The sequence below is a fragment of the Hyperolius riggenbachi genome, chromosome 6 (assembly GCF_040937935.1).
Source record: "Hyperolius riggenbachi isolate aHypRig1 chromosome 6, aHypRig1.pri, whole genome shotgun sequence".
NCBI lineage: Eukaryota > Metazoa > Chordata > Amphibia > Anura > Hyperoliidae > Hyperolius > Hyperolius riggenbachi.
The window spans coordinates 20,050,621-20,064,935 of record NC_090651.1 but is presented as its reverse complement, the minus strand read 5'-3'; the positions used below and the strand labels follow the sequence as shown (position 1 = coordinate 20,064,935).

Below are 14,315 nucleotides of genomic sequence, written 5' to 3'. Positions count from 1 at the left end.
CAACTATCAGACACAGACAATTAACACCCGGGTGGGATCGTTGCCCTGAAGGATTGTTGAAAACATCGTTAGCAGGTACTAACTCTGCTTTTTCCCCACAATCCTTCAGGGCAAAGGTGAGACGATTAACAAGTAATACAACCTCAGGGTGGGACCACTGCTTGGAGAACCTTTCTACCAAACGCTTGGTCGTGTGCAGACATTGCATCAATTCGGTAAGGACGGATGAACGTAGAAAAGCTTGACCACGTTGCTGCCTTACATATTTGCTCAGGCGAAGCCCCTGCATTATTAGCCCAAGAAGCTGCCCTAGCTCTAGTAGAATGCGCTTTAAATGAGGCAGGAGCCTCACTTCCCATAACTCTGTAAGCTTCTATAATAGCTAACCTAATCCAATTAGCTATAGTAGATTTAGAAGCTCTCTGACCTACAGTTTTCCCTGAAAATAAAACAAAGAATCTGTATTCCTGACATCTGCAGTTCTGTTCAAATATTCCAGAACACATCTTCTAACATCTAATGAGTGAAAAATCCTCTCTTTTCCACACTTTGGATTCACACAGAAAGTAGGCAACATAATATCATGCGACCTGTGAAACCTAGACATAACCTTCGGACAAAACTCTGGATATGCCTGTAACCCTAATGTATCCTGAAAGTAAGGACTTTTCATAGACAAAGCTTGTAGCTCACTGACCCTTCTGGCTGTAGTGATGACTACTAAAAAATACTGTTTTTAATGTAAGATATCTAAAAGAACTGTCCTTAAGAGGCTCTAAGGAACCTTTGGACAGTCCCTTTAAAACCCCTGATAATCTCAAGGAGAAACATATGGTTTATAAACTGGCAGTTTCCTAGAAAAAGCCTTCAGAAACCTCACTATCAAAAGGAGAGGAAGACAAGGGGATAACTGAAAAAGCAGATAAAGCAGCAATCTGCACTTTAAGCGTACTTACAGAAACATTTTTATCCCAACCCTCCTGAAGAAAATCCAGGACTGCTGGAACTGACAGGCTATCAAACTTAAAGCCGGACAGCCGAAGATGGAAAGTTTTCCAGCATTTCAAGTAAATCTTCCTAGTAACTTCTTTACGGATACCAATCAATGTAGAGTCTGCCTTGTCAGATACTCCCAATTTTTGAGTAAGGATCCAGACTGACAGATTCAATCTGCCTGGATGTGGATGCCACAGGTTCCCTTGCAGCAGCAGATCTGGCCTGCAAGGAAGTCTCCAAGGGTCCCCTAAGGTGCAATCAAAATCATCAGATTTTGACAACCTCTTATTGATAACTGCAGGAATCAAATTGAGAGGAGGAAATGCATACCGAAGTGGAAAGTTCCACTCCTGAATGAATGCAGTCACCCCCAGATATATGCTTTTTTGGATTGAGGGAGAAGAAACTCTGAATCTGGGCATGATCTTCTGTTGTGAACAGATCGATTGACTGTGTTCCCCATCGTTTTGTGATGTCTGGGAACACCTCTCTCTGTTTAGAGACCACTCTGATGACAGAATCCTGCTTCTGCTCAGTTGTCTGCCTCTATATTGAGTTTTCCCTCGAGACGAACAGCTCTCAAGGATAACACATTCTTACCTGCCCAGGACAAGATCTCCTCCACTTCTTCTTGCAACAACAGGGATCTCGTGCCTTCCTGTTTGTTGACAAAACGCTACTGCCGTAACATTGTCAGAGTGGATCAGAACATTGGACTGTGACAGTATCGATCGCGCCTGAAATAAGGCCCACTTTACTTAATTCCCTCCAGTTGGATGACCTCAGACTCCAGTTCTGTCCACTTCCCTTGAAAGGCTCTGTGAGCTATACGAGCTCTCCAGCCCCAAGCGCTTGCATCCGTAGTAATTACCTTGTCTACAGGCTCCTTCCAAAGCCTTCCTTTCATAAGGTTGGATTCCTCCAACCACCACTGCAGAGACAACACCACAGTTTGAGGAATTGTGACTTTGAAATCTTATGTTTATGGACGACCGTCCCAATTTCCTAGAAGGAAACTCTGCAACTTCCTGGCGTGCGCCAGTGCCCAGGGTACTGCCACCATTGTGGATGACATCAATCCCAGCACAGACAAAATCATCCTTAGGGAAACCTTGTCTTCCCTCTGTAATGATTTCACTGCCAAATTTATCTTTAGGATATTTTCCGGAGGAAAGAAAATCCTCTGTTTTAATGAATGCACTAGCATGCCTAGAAAAGGCGTTTTCTGACTTGGAATCAAAGAGTACTTCTCTAGGTTGATAATCCAACCTAGGGATCGGAGATGTTCCGATACCAGATTTAAATGGTTTGTCAGTTGATCTGCTGAACTTCCGAGAATAAGCAAGTCGTCTAAACACGGAATGATTAAAATCGACTGCTCTCTTAACGGAATCAATGCTTCTCCCAGCATCTTTGTGAACACTCTTGGGGCAGAAGTGATCCCAAACGAAAGGCAAACAAACTGGTAGTGTTCTACCCTCCTATTTTCTCCAACTGCAAATTTTAGAAATTTTTGCGATTTTTGGTGAATGCCAATATGTATCTCTTAGATCGAGAGATGCCATAAAGGCCCCTGGAAACAGTAGCTCCCTTACTGAAAAAATGGATTCCATCCGAACTTTTTCTGTCTCATAACAGGTTAAGTCTTTTTAGGTTCAGAATCAGGCGAAACTTGCCCGACGACATTTTACTACAAAAATAGTGAAACAGAAGCTTTGCTTTTGTTCCTTTACTGGCACAGGATACAGACTAACCAGCAAGCTCATGGTGACCCAGAACTCAGAGTGTGTAAGAGGCTACAATGGTCCTAAAAGCCCTCTTACTAAAATGCTAAGAAAAGCAAAAAAGTTTGCTTTCTTAAAACAGAAAGAATTTGCAATAATTCAGGTTGGAGTGAGCTTGAGATGTCTCCCAGAGCATCACTGCTGACTATATGCAAATTAACCATTGTTACCCTTAGCAGCTACACACCGCTGGAATGCAATGACGTGTCAGCTTGTTAATTTGTACAGAGCCCTAATAATCCAACATGCATACAGACTGTTTCGGATTGTTTGATCCGGCACAGGATAAAATACATTCTGTTTTAGCATGTTTTGCAATATACTCAAAATTTCTGGAAACAGAGTGGGATCTCCTGGGGCCTTTGAGACCACAAATCTTGACGATGGATGGAGCGCAAACTATTTGGTAACCAAACTTTATTGTTCGGCAAATAAACGGGCTTTTTGCCCCTTTTGCCCACCTGAGAGAGAAGCATCTTAGCCTCCCCCCACCGCCTTACACGAGTCATTGGGATTTTGACTGGGTTTTCGGAGCTTTATATTTAAAGCCCCCTTTCCCGGACTTGTCAGAAGTCCACTTTCTGCCTTTTCTCTGATCTTTGGAGGCATCTCTTTGATCACACAAAAAAACTTTAGTTGCAACAGCTTTTTTCTTTTTAGGAAAAAATTTTTCTTTTTGTTCGATGTACTTTCCAAAGCTGATCATTAATTTCAGCAGTGGGTGTAAACCTAATTGCCTCAGCCGAGGAACCATCTAAATATGCAGCAGATTTAATGAGAATCGCAATAGAATTCAACAAATACTCAACAGGTGCCACTATATTAGCTCTGAGCTGATTAATCCAATAGCTCCAAAGCTCTGACCACACATGTAGAGGCAACAGCCAGCCTAAACATAGCCACACTAGCCTTCAAAGACCTCTTCAAATAAGCATCCACTTTTTTATCCAGTGGATCCTTTCTCTAATGTCTGAATCCTCAGAACTAGCTGCAAACTCAGCCTGACTAACATCAACCTCAGTCACAGATACTCCAGATACAGCAACCTGAGAAGTAGATGGATTAGCATTCAATAATGAAGACTTAATTGATTCCAATGAAGCATTAATCTCCTCTCTAAAGGATCTCAATGTATTCTGAACAGAGTGACCCGGCTCCTCCCTCATAACCCTCTCTATGCACAACTGACAGAGTCTTTGCATAGGGCAACATTAGCTTAACATTGCACAAAGGGCATCTCTTATAATTAGGAGGGAGCCTATGCTTATCTGCAGCAGCAGCCTCAGCAGATTTAGCAGCGGCCTCAGTTTTGGCCTGCAAACAAACAAAACCAACAAGGCATTTAACTCTGTACAGCTTTAGCACCTTTAGCCCAGAAAGAGAAGCCATTATCTCACCTTCTGGGCGGCCTGGTTGCTCTCAATCCTCTCAGCGTCTGACATGTCTCCAAACTTTCATGTCCAGCGCAGGACCAAACTCCCCCTGAGCAACAGTGCAAACAGGCCTGCGCAGCCTCCCTTTAAACATATCCGGCCTGCCACAATTGGATGAGGGGCGGACCGGAGGTTCAGAAGGAGTAATGAACCAGCTCTACAATTTGCTACATTCGGCATACCCGCCGGAAATTACGCATCCGGACGCGGCCAAGCGTCCTAATGGCCGCAATGCACTCCACGCTGCACATGGCCGCTGGCTTACCTCCGTCCTGCTCCTCTGCCGCAAGGCCGCCAAGGGGAACCCACGCCTTCCACACTTGCTCTCCCTGGCAGCGGGAGAGAAAGGTAGGCAAACCCCAGTAAAGATCCAGCCTGGGGCGCATGGCCAGACTGCCTCAGTACCACAGTCTCAGCCACCCAGAAGGATCCACCTGCAGCCCAGCACACAGGCTTCACCCAGAGGGGAGATGCCGACCTGCCTGGACGCAGGAACAAACAGCACTGAGGGTGGACTAACCATGTGACTTTTTTTATAGGGGAAGTGCTGTCTGTTCCTGTTCCTGGGAGGAGCAACGTCTCACCTTTGCCCTGAAGGATTGTGGGGAAAAATATCTCTACAGCCGAGTTGAGGTATTCTCTTGTGTTGCTCATGTGTGATGTGTGTGAGTGTGTTAGACATTGGTCCCTCCCAAATAATAATTCTATGGCACGCTCCTTCACCTCCCCCAAGGCCCACTAGTTATATACAAGCCTTTACGGTACAGGTTGGTTGTAGTGTATCTCACCTATAGATTGGATCTGTATATGTAACTTGTTCACAGATCCAGCACCTGGGGGTGTGATTTAATGAAGTCATGTACTTCCTGTACAGATACCCCTCCCCCAGAAAGGAGGCGTGTGCACAGAGGTGCCCAGAACTGGAGCAGACTGGACACCATATATTACTGGCAGGTCAGGTAACGGAGAATGTTATATGACTACCGTACATTGCGGAGGGTGGAAGAGGCCGGATGTGATTATTTTGCCCTGAAAGGTGAAAGACCGCTTTACAAATGCTGGCTTCTCCCTTTTTAGAGTCTTCTCTCGGATAGAGCCGGCAGACATGTGACCTGTGACATCACAGAAGTGACGCTCAGGCAGGCCTGTAGTGTGTATGTGGGTCAGTGATGTATGACCTCTGTTTATAAATATATAGTGCACCTTTTCTGTATCAATACTGAATATAAATTATACATATAGTGCACCTTTTCCAATTAGCTTATTCAATTCGTAACCTTCAACTAATGTTTAAAAAACCAGTAATATTAAAAACTTTCAGAAATTGATATATCAATGGTAAGAGACCGCTTCAAGTGTGAAAAAAAATACTATACTGTACAACACAGTGCTAAAGCATTCACTACTTGTGGGAATGATGTCAGACATAATGCCAGGAATGGGTAATTAGAATATTTCTAAAAAAAAAAAAAACAACCTGACATGAATATTTGGTGTGACCACCCTCCGCTTTGAAGTAAAGGAGAGGGGGGTGGTCAGGAAATGTGAATTAAAGGACAACTGAAGTGAGAGGGGGTACCCTCCGCAGCGGGAGCGCAATCCGGGTGAGTTTTGCTCGGGGTCACACATATGCAGTACCCTCTGGCCACTTTGGGGGAAGGGGTTGCCGCTGCTCGATGGAGGGGCAGCCCAGGCACAGGATGGCTCCAGGGGGCTGCTAGAAGCCCCAGGTAAGTACAAAAAAGACCTGAACTCAAACTCCTCTCTGCTCTAAAAAATACATGCAAGTATAACAACCTTTAAAGAAAAAAAAATTCTTTGTTACAGCCAATACAAATCCTAAAATGTGCACAGTTTCTACATCCTGATTGATGGAAGCAGGCATCTTGTTACCAGCCTGTGCTTTCAAATGGGCTTATCTGCCATCTCTGCCACTGGCAGTCATGTGACACAGGGGAGAGATCAGATTACAACTTGTGATTAGACAGACTAAACACTCTAAACACATACAGGGTGCATTTCTCTGTTTTCCTTCTATCCTTTGCAAGAATTCAGGTTCACTTTAAATTGATCTTTTTTATTTTGATTTTAGTAACCCTGTAGCATTAGCATTAAACTGAAATCATTAGCATCTAATTGCCCATCTACTACTGGTCACCTCCCAATACTGATTTCATTTTTCCCCTTTTGGATTGCACTGTATAAGAGGCTCTTTGTGTGAATACGTATTCATGACATTATTTCTGAAAACATTCCCACTCAACAGTATTTATTTTTCCCCACAAGGGCCCAGGACTTTTGCACAATACTGTAAACCAGCAATCTACAATGATCTTCTTATGCAAGCTGTAATTGTCTAACATTGGGAGGAAGTTTATCAGGTTACAGCCATGCAATAAGTACGCTGTGTAGTACACTTTCCTCTTCGCAAACTTGTGATCAATCAGTTACAGCAGAGCACTTGATCAGTCTCGGTTTAGTGTAAAAAAAAAAAAGCATCCTTTCATCTTTGTAGTGTATAGAATAAAAATCATTTTCTTCCTGCCCATCTGCCACTGTCTCTGACTAAGCAAACAAAATGGCCACCAGAGCACTTCCTGTGTCTGGCCAGTAAGGAAAGATTCTCTCACAGAACGTGGCTACAGTAATAACACTCAGGACAAACTTGTGATACACGCTGTTTGGAGGGGTGTCTGCCTTACAAAAATATATCGCATCTCTCAAACTTCTCTCCTTGTGAGCATTATGCAAACAGAACAGAAGTTTCCACATCTACCATTCCCTTCTGGGATGTAAATCCTCCAGCAGCACAAGTTCTGTAGAGCCATATGAGGTGGTGAAATGTGGATTGTACGTCCCTCTGGTCCAGGCAACTACTGGTGAAGGTCAGTAAGATGCTTATCGTTCGGTGTGCCAATTTGCTGCATCTGAGTGATGTATTTCCAAGTTGCATAAATGTGCATCACCTCAGGATTTTTAGCCCATCGTTGGCCATTCCTAGTAACTACAGATAATAGCTCTGTCCGGATCCAGGTTTAGGAGCATTTGCGCCTAAAATCCTTGAGTTCCATTATTTGCGATTGTTATTCCTGCAGTTAATGCCACTCTCAGTGCCAACATCGCCAATAGTAGCTTTCAGCATCTAGATCATCCAGAGGCTTCCAATGTCCTCCAGGACACCACCGCTGATGCCCGGGACCCTGTAAATAGTGACCACGCCCCTCTTCATGCACGAGCACGGCCGTGCAGCTCCCGTGCAAATACAGGCACGTCTGCATGGCTCCCACTTACTGCACAGGCCTGGCCATACTCGCGCAACAGCAGTACAGTGACGCTGTATGCATGAAGAGGGATGTGGCCACATAGCATATCACACAAGCTATTGTTAGATTATAGGCCACAATTTACTAAGATCATGATGGTGATAATAAGGCAAGTGAAAACTTATTACCACACATCGATCAGTATTTTAAGTGTTAATTCACTAAATAAACTTTCCATATTAACATGTGATAGATTTTCACAGTGAGAGTGTTAACTTAAGGACTGAAGTGATAAGACATCACCACTGTAGTTATTCTTACATGTAGAAGGTAGGGATGGGAGGAGCACATGCAGGCATGATGTAGCTCCACCCCTCCTGCCATCTGCTCTGTCAGCATGATTACAGCCAGGCTGCAGCTTGTGTATGGCCCTCAGGGAAGGAAAGAGAGACCCTTTGCCCGTTTTGTGTGTCCTTTGTATGCTTGGCGTCTCGCTCTTGCTCCCTCCCCGTGGGCCTGTTGTGTATATTTCTCTCTGTACAGAGTCCCTTTCTGCATAAACCACTAAACAAAGCAGACAGCTCAGAATCCTTCACTTTACATTGTATTCTCTAGCCAGGTGAATATTCCTCACACACATTACAGTTGCTATCACTTGCATTCCTCTCTGTGAATTAATATCCTGTCTAAGTTTAGAATTATGTTGTTTGCTTAAGGATTGAAATCTTAACTTTAGAAATCACTCAACTTAAAGATAGAATCCTTATTTTAAGGACAGCATGCAGTAAATTGTTTAGTGAATACTAAATGCTTTAGCACCACAGTGATAACAGCAAAAACAACTCAGAAATGTTATTAAAGACGGGAGATAAGCTTAGTGAATTGTGGCCATATTTCAGGGGTCAGGAGGACATGGGAAGTCTATTCTTGGGCAAGTATCTGTTTTTCCCATTAGGTCCACCTCGGGTACACTTTAGAAGTCTAGGAACCCCTGGCAGGCCAGCTTTCTCTCTAGTGATAATTGGCAGAGTTGATGATGCATCTTACCCATAAACATTAACTTCAGTGAGGACAACACATGTGGAAAAAAAATAATCAAATATATAAATATATAATATTAGAATAGAAATCCGTTCGTCTAGTAAACTTGGCAGACAGTTTACCAGCGCAAACCCTTTGGCCCGCCGGCTCAATCCATAAAACTGGGCCGCAACAAGAGCCCTCCTACCGGCGGTGCAGCTCGTTCAGGTTGTGGTTGTGCAGGTGCTGCCGCCGTCTGTTCAGGTTCATTGTATTCCGCTCGTGGTTGGCGTTGTCCAACGGGGCGCCTTCGAAGCTGTACTGTGTGTGAGGCATGAACTGCCTGAAGATGCTAACACTGCCGTGCCAAAACATTGGCTGAGGAAGACGTCCCACAATGCTCCACTCTCTGCTGTCTGGGTTGTAAGCCTCCACCACATCCGAGAGTTCAAACGTGTTATCGTAACCGCCGGAAACAAATAGCTTGCCACCCAGCGCTGCCAGACTGCCTCCCACGTGAACCTGCAACAAGCACAACAGACGCAGTTAGAACAGTGGCCATTTATTTCTACGCAGTGCACACTGGAGATAGCTTAGCGGGACATGTGCACTCTGGTGTTAGATGTAAGCAGCGCACACTGGAGATAGCTTAGCGGGACATGCGCACTCTGGTGTGTTAGATGTAAGCAGCGCACACTGGAGATAGCTTAGCGGGACATGCGCACTCTGGTGTTAGATGTAAGCAGCGCACACTGGAGATAGCTTAGCAGGACATGCGCACTCTGGTGTGTTAGATGTAAGCAGCGCACACTGGAGATAGCTTAGCAGGACATGCGCACTCTGGTGTTAGATGTGAGCAGCGCACACTGGAGATAGCTTAGCAGGACATGCGCACTCTGGTGTGTTAGATGTAAGCAGCGCACACTGGAGATAGCTTAGCGGGACATGCGCACTCTGGTGTGTTAGATGTAAGCAGCGCACACTGGAGATAGCTTAGCGGGACATGCGCACTCTGGTGTGTTAGATGTGAGCAGCGCACACTGGAGATAGCTTAGCGGGACATGCACACGCTGGTGTTAGATGTAAGCAGCGCACACTGGAGATAGCTTAGCTGGACATGCGCACTCTGGTGTTAGATGTAAGCAGCGCACACTGGAGATAGCTTAGCGGGACATGCGCACTCTGGTGTGTTAGATGTAAGCAGCGCACACTGGAGATAGCTTAGCGGGACATGCGCACTCTGGTGTTAGATGTAAGCAGCGCACACTGGAGATAGCTTAGCTGGACATGCGCACTCTGGTGTTAGATGTAAGCAGCGCACACTGGAGATAGCTTAGCGGGACATGCGCACTCTGGTGTGTTAGATGTAAGCAGCGCACACTGGAGATAGCTTAGCGGGACATGCGCACGCTGGTGTTAGATGTAAGCAGCGCACACTGGAGATAGCTTAGCGGGACATGCGCACTCTGGTGTGTTAGATGTAAGCAGCGCACACTGGAGATAGCTTAGCGGGACATGCGCACTCTGGTGTGTTAGATGTAAGCAGCGCACACTGGAGATAGCTTAGCGGGACATGCGCACTCTGGTGTTAGATGTAAGCAGCGCACACTGGAGATAGCTTAGCTGGACATGCGCACGCTGGTGTTAGATGTAAGCAGCGCACACTGGAGATAGCTTAGCGGGACATGCGCACTCTGGTGTGTTAGATGTAAGCAGCGCACACTGGAGATAGCTTAGCAGGACATGCGCACTCTGGTGTTAGATGTGAGCAGCGCACACTGCAGATAACAGTGGGACATGCGCACTCTGGTGTTAGATGTAAGCAGCACACACGGGAGATAGCTTAGTGGGACATGCGCACTCTGGTGTTAGATGTAAGCAGCGCACACTGGTGTTAGATGTAAGCAGCGCACACTGGAGATAGCTTAGCAGGACATGCGCTCTCTGGTGTTAGATGTGAGCAGCGCACACTGGAGATAGCTTAGCAGGACATGCGCACTCTGGTGTGTTAGATGTAAGTAGCGCACACTGGAGATAGCTTAGCTGGACATGCGCACTCTGGTGTTAGATGTAAGCAGCGCACACTGGAGATAGCTTAGCAGGACATGCGCACTCTGGTGTGTTAGATGTAAGTAGCGCACACTGGAGATAGCTTAGCTGGACATGCGCACTCTGGTGTTAGATGTAAGCAGCGCACACTGGAGATAGCTTAGCGGGACATGCGCACGCTGGTGTTAGATGTAAGCAGCACACACGGGAGATAGCTTAGTGGGACATGCGCACTCTGGTGTTAGATGTAAGCAGCGCACACTGGTGTTAGATGTAAGTAGCGCACACTGGAGATAGCTTAGCGGGACATGCGCACTCTGGTGTGTTAGATGTAAGCAGCACACACTGGAGATAGCTTAGCGGGACATGCACACTCTGGTGTTCGATGTGAGTAGCGCACACTAGAGATAGCTTAGCGGGACATGCGCACTCTGGTGTTAGATGTGAGCAGCGCACACTGCAGATAACAGTGGGACATGCGCACTCTGGTGTTAGATGTAAGCAGCACACACGGGAGATAGCTTAGTGGGACATGCGCACTCTGGTGTTAGATGTAAGCAGCGCACACTGGTGTTAGATGTAAGCAGCGCACACTGGAGATAGCTTAGCAGGACATGCGCTCTCTGGTGTTAGATGTGAGCAGCGCACACTGGAGATAGCTTAGCAGGACATGCGCACTCTGGTGTGTTAGATGTAAGTAGCGCACACTGGAGATAGCTTAGCTGGACATGCGCACTCTGGTGTTAGATGTAAGCAGCGCACACTGGAGATAGCTTAGCAGGACATGCGCACTCTGGTGTGTTAGATGTAAGTAGCGCACACTGGAGATAGCTTAGCTGGACATGCGCACTCTGGTGTTAGATGTAAGCAGCGCACACTGGAGATAGCTTAGCGGGACATGCGCACGCTGGTGTTAGATGTAAGCAGCACACACGGGAGATAGCTTAGTGGGACATGCGCACTCTGGTGTTAGATGTAAGCAGCGCACACTGGTGTTAGATGTAAGTAGCGCACACTGGAGATAGCTTAGCGGGACATGCGCACTCTGGTGTGTTAGATGTAAGCAGCACACACTGGAGATAGCTTAGCGGGACATGCACACTCTGGTGTTCGATGTGAGTAGCGCACACTAGAGATAGCTTAGCGGGACATGCGCACTCTGGTGTTAGATGTGAGCAGCGCACACTGCAGATAACAGTGGGACATGCGCACTCTGGTGTTAGATGTAAGCAGCACACACGGGAGATAGCTTAGTGGGACATGCGCACTCTGGTGTGTTAGATGTAAGCAGCGCATACTGGAGATAGCTTAGCAGGACATGCGCACTCTGGTGTTAGATGTAAGCAGCGCACACTGGAGATAGCTTAGCGGGACATGCGCACTCTGGTGTGTTAGATGTAAGCAGCGCACACTGGAGATAGCTTAGCGGGACATGCGCACTCTGGTGTTAGATGTAAGCAGCGCACACTGGAGATAGCTTAGCTGGACATGCGCACGCTGGTGTTAGATGTAAGCAGCGCACACTGGAGATAGCTTAGCGGGACATGCGCACTCTGGTGTGTTAGATGTAAGCAGCGCACACTGGAGATAGCTTAGCAGGACATGCGCACTCTGGTGTTAGATGTGAGCAGCGCACACTGCAGATAACAGTGGGACATGCGCACTCTGGTGTTAGATGTAAGCAGCACACACGGGAGATAGCTTAGTGGGACATGCGCACTCTGGTGTTAGATGTAAGCAGCGCACACTGGTGTTAGATGTAAGTAGCGCACACTGGAGATAGCTTAGCGGGACATGCGCACTCTGGTGTGTTAGATGTAAGCAGCGCACACTGGAGATAGCTTAGCGGGACATGCACACTCTGGTGTTCGATGTGAGTAGCGCACACTAGAGATAGCTTAGCGGGACATGCGCACTCTGGTGTTAGATGTGAGCAGCGCACACTGCAGATAACAGTGGGACATGCGCACTCTGGTGTTAGATGTAAGCAGCACACACGGGAGATAGCTTAGTGGGACATGCGCACTCTGGTGTGTTAGATGTAAGTAGCGCACACTGGAGATAGCTTAGCTGGACATGCGCACTCTGGTGTTAGATGTGAGCAGCGCACACTGCAGATAACAGTGGGACATGCGCACTCTGGTGTTAGATGTAAGCAGCACACACGGGAGATAGCTTAGTGGGACATGCGCACTCTGGTGTTAGATGTAAGCAGCGCACACTGGTGTTAGATGTAAGCAGCGCACACTGGAGATAGCTTAGCGGGACATGCGCACGCTGGTGTTAGATGTGAGCAGCGCACACGGGAGATAGCTTAGTGGGACATGCGCACTCTGGTGTGTTAGATGTAAGTAGCGCACACTGGAGATAGCTTAGCTGGACATGCGCACTCTGGTGTTAGATGTGAGCAGCGCACACTGCAGATAACAGTGGGACATGCGCACTCTGGTGTTAGATGTAAGCAGCACACACGGGAGATAGCTTAGTGGGACATGCGCACTCTGGTGTTAGATGTAAGCAGCGCACACTGGTGTTAGATGTAAGCAGCACACACGGGAGATAGCTTAGCAGGACATGCGCTCTCTGGTGTTAGATGTGAGCAGCGCACACGGGAGATAGCTTAGTGGGACATGCGCACTCTGGTGTTAGATGTAAGCAGCACACATGGGAGATAGCTTAGTGGGACATGCGCACAGGACTGGAGATAAAAAGTCAGTAATACGGCACCTGTTTCATTGGAGGTATTTTGTTCCATTCGTTCTCCAGAGGACTGTATACATCCACTTCAGCTGAATCATCTCTGCAAGACAAAAGCTACATCAGGCAGAGGCTCAACAAACTCAGACCAAGCACAAGATCACAGATTTCACACTCTAAAGGTGGCCACACACCATACAATAAAAAGATCAGAATTTTCATCAATTTCCGTTTTTTCTTTTTGGGGAGTGGTGGATTTTGCAATACATTTTTATGAAAATTGAATGGCGTAGGGTAGAGTGCCAATTTCTTACTATAGACCCAAGCAATTTTAATAATTTTTTTTATAATTGGGGAAACATTGCACCCGTGTGTGTGTGTGTGTGGTACATTGTAACATTTGGGCACATTGACTGAGCCTGATTGGGTCCGCATTACTGCACAGGCACAAGCCACCTCCACCATAGAACGGACCTGATCAGACTCCGCCATTTCTGCCAGAGCCCAATGGGAACTCATACTGCGCCTGCGCAGGAGTGCAGATTGGTCAATTTTGCCACGTTTTGAAGCCCCTACTGAGCCTGGCCTGTGTGCCTACTGCCAAGCCAGTCGGTGTATTTTAGGGGGGCTGACAGCGCTGGATCCCTGAGGCTAAAGAGGATGGGGGAAGCCTCATTAGGATCAAGATGCTCCTTGAGCTCCCCTCCCGGGGTAAGTACCCCCAGTGGCTTTTTTTTTTACTTACAGGTTTGCTATAAAGGATACTAGATGCGAAAAAGTTTGGAGCAGGCATTTAGGGGGAGCTGTGCTGTCATGATTGACGTCATGGGCCTTCCGCAGAGCGCTCCTGACCACAGTAGGACGCAAGCAGCCTGCCGGCATCTGTGCACTGATAACGACTCCCAGTGACCCGGAAGAGAGCTGCGGGGGGCTTTAGGCAAGAAAGAGGAGTGTCAGAGGAAACCGTTTCTCCAAACGGTTTCACATCTGGTATCCTTTAAGTCTGGAATATGTTTTTCCTCATATTTCTTCCTTCAGAATGCAGGATACAGGCACAGATTCCATCCCCATGG

General features: G+C 46.9%; 1 protein-coding gene across 16 annotated transcripts in view; it reads right to left on the bottom strand.

Annotated features, from left to right (window-relative positions):
• Nucleotides 1-14,315, bottom strand: part of KLHL21 (kelch like family member 21) — a 128,753-nt gene that overhangs the window by 2,755 nt on the left and 111,683 nt on the right. For 15 of the 16 annotated variants that reach the window (XM_068238949.1, XM_068238947.1, XM_068238946.1 and 12 more), the window contains 2 exons: nt 13,273-13,345; nt 8,572-9,018 (listed from right to left, as the gene is read on the bottom strand). In XM_068238949.1, the coding sequence (XP_068095050.1) occupies nt 8,701-9,018; nt 13,273-13,345 (391 nt within the window). In that variant the 3' untranslated portion in view covers nt 8,572-8,700. Of the gene's footprint in view, nt 1-142; nt 9,019-13,272; nt 13,346-14,315 lie in introns of those variants that run through there. The other variant, XR_011021915.1, reaches the window with a different exon arrangement.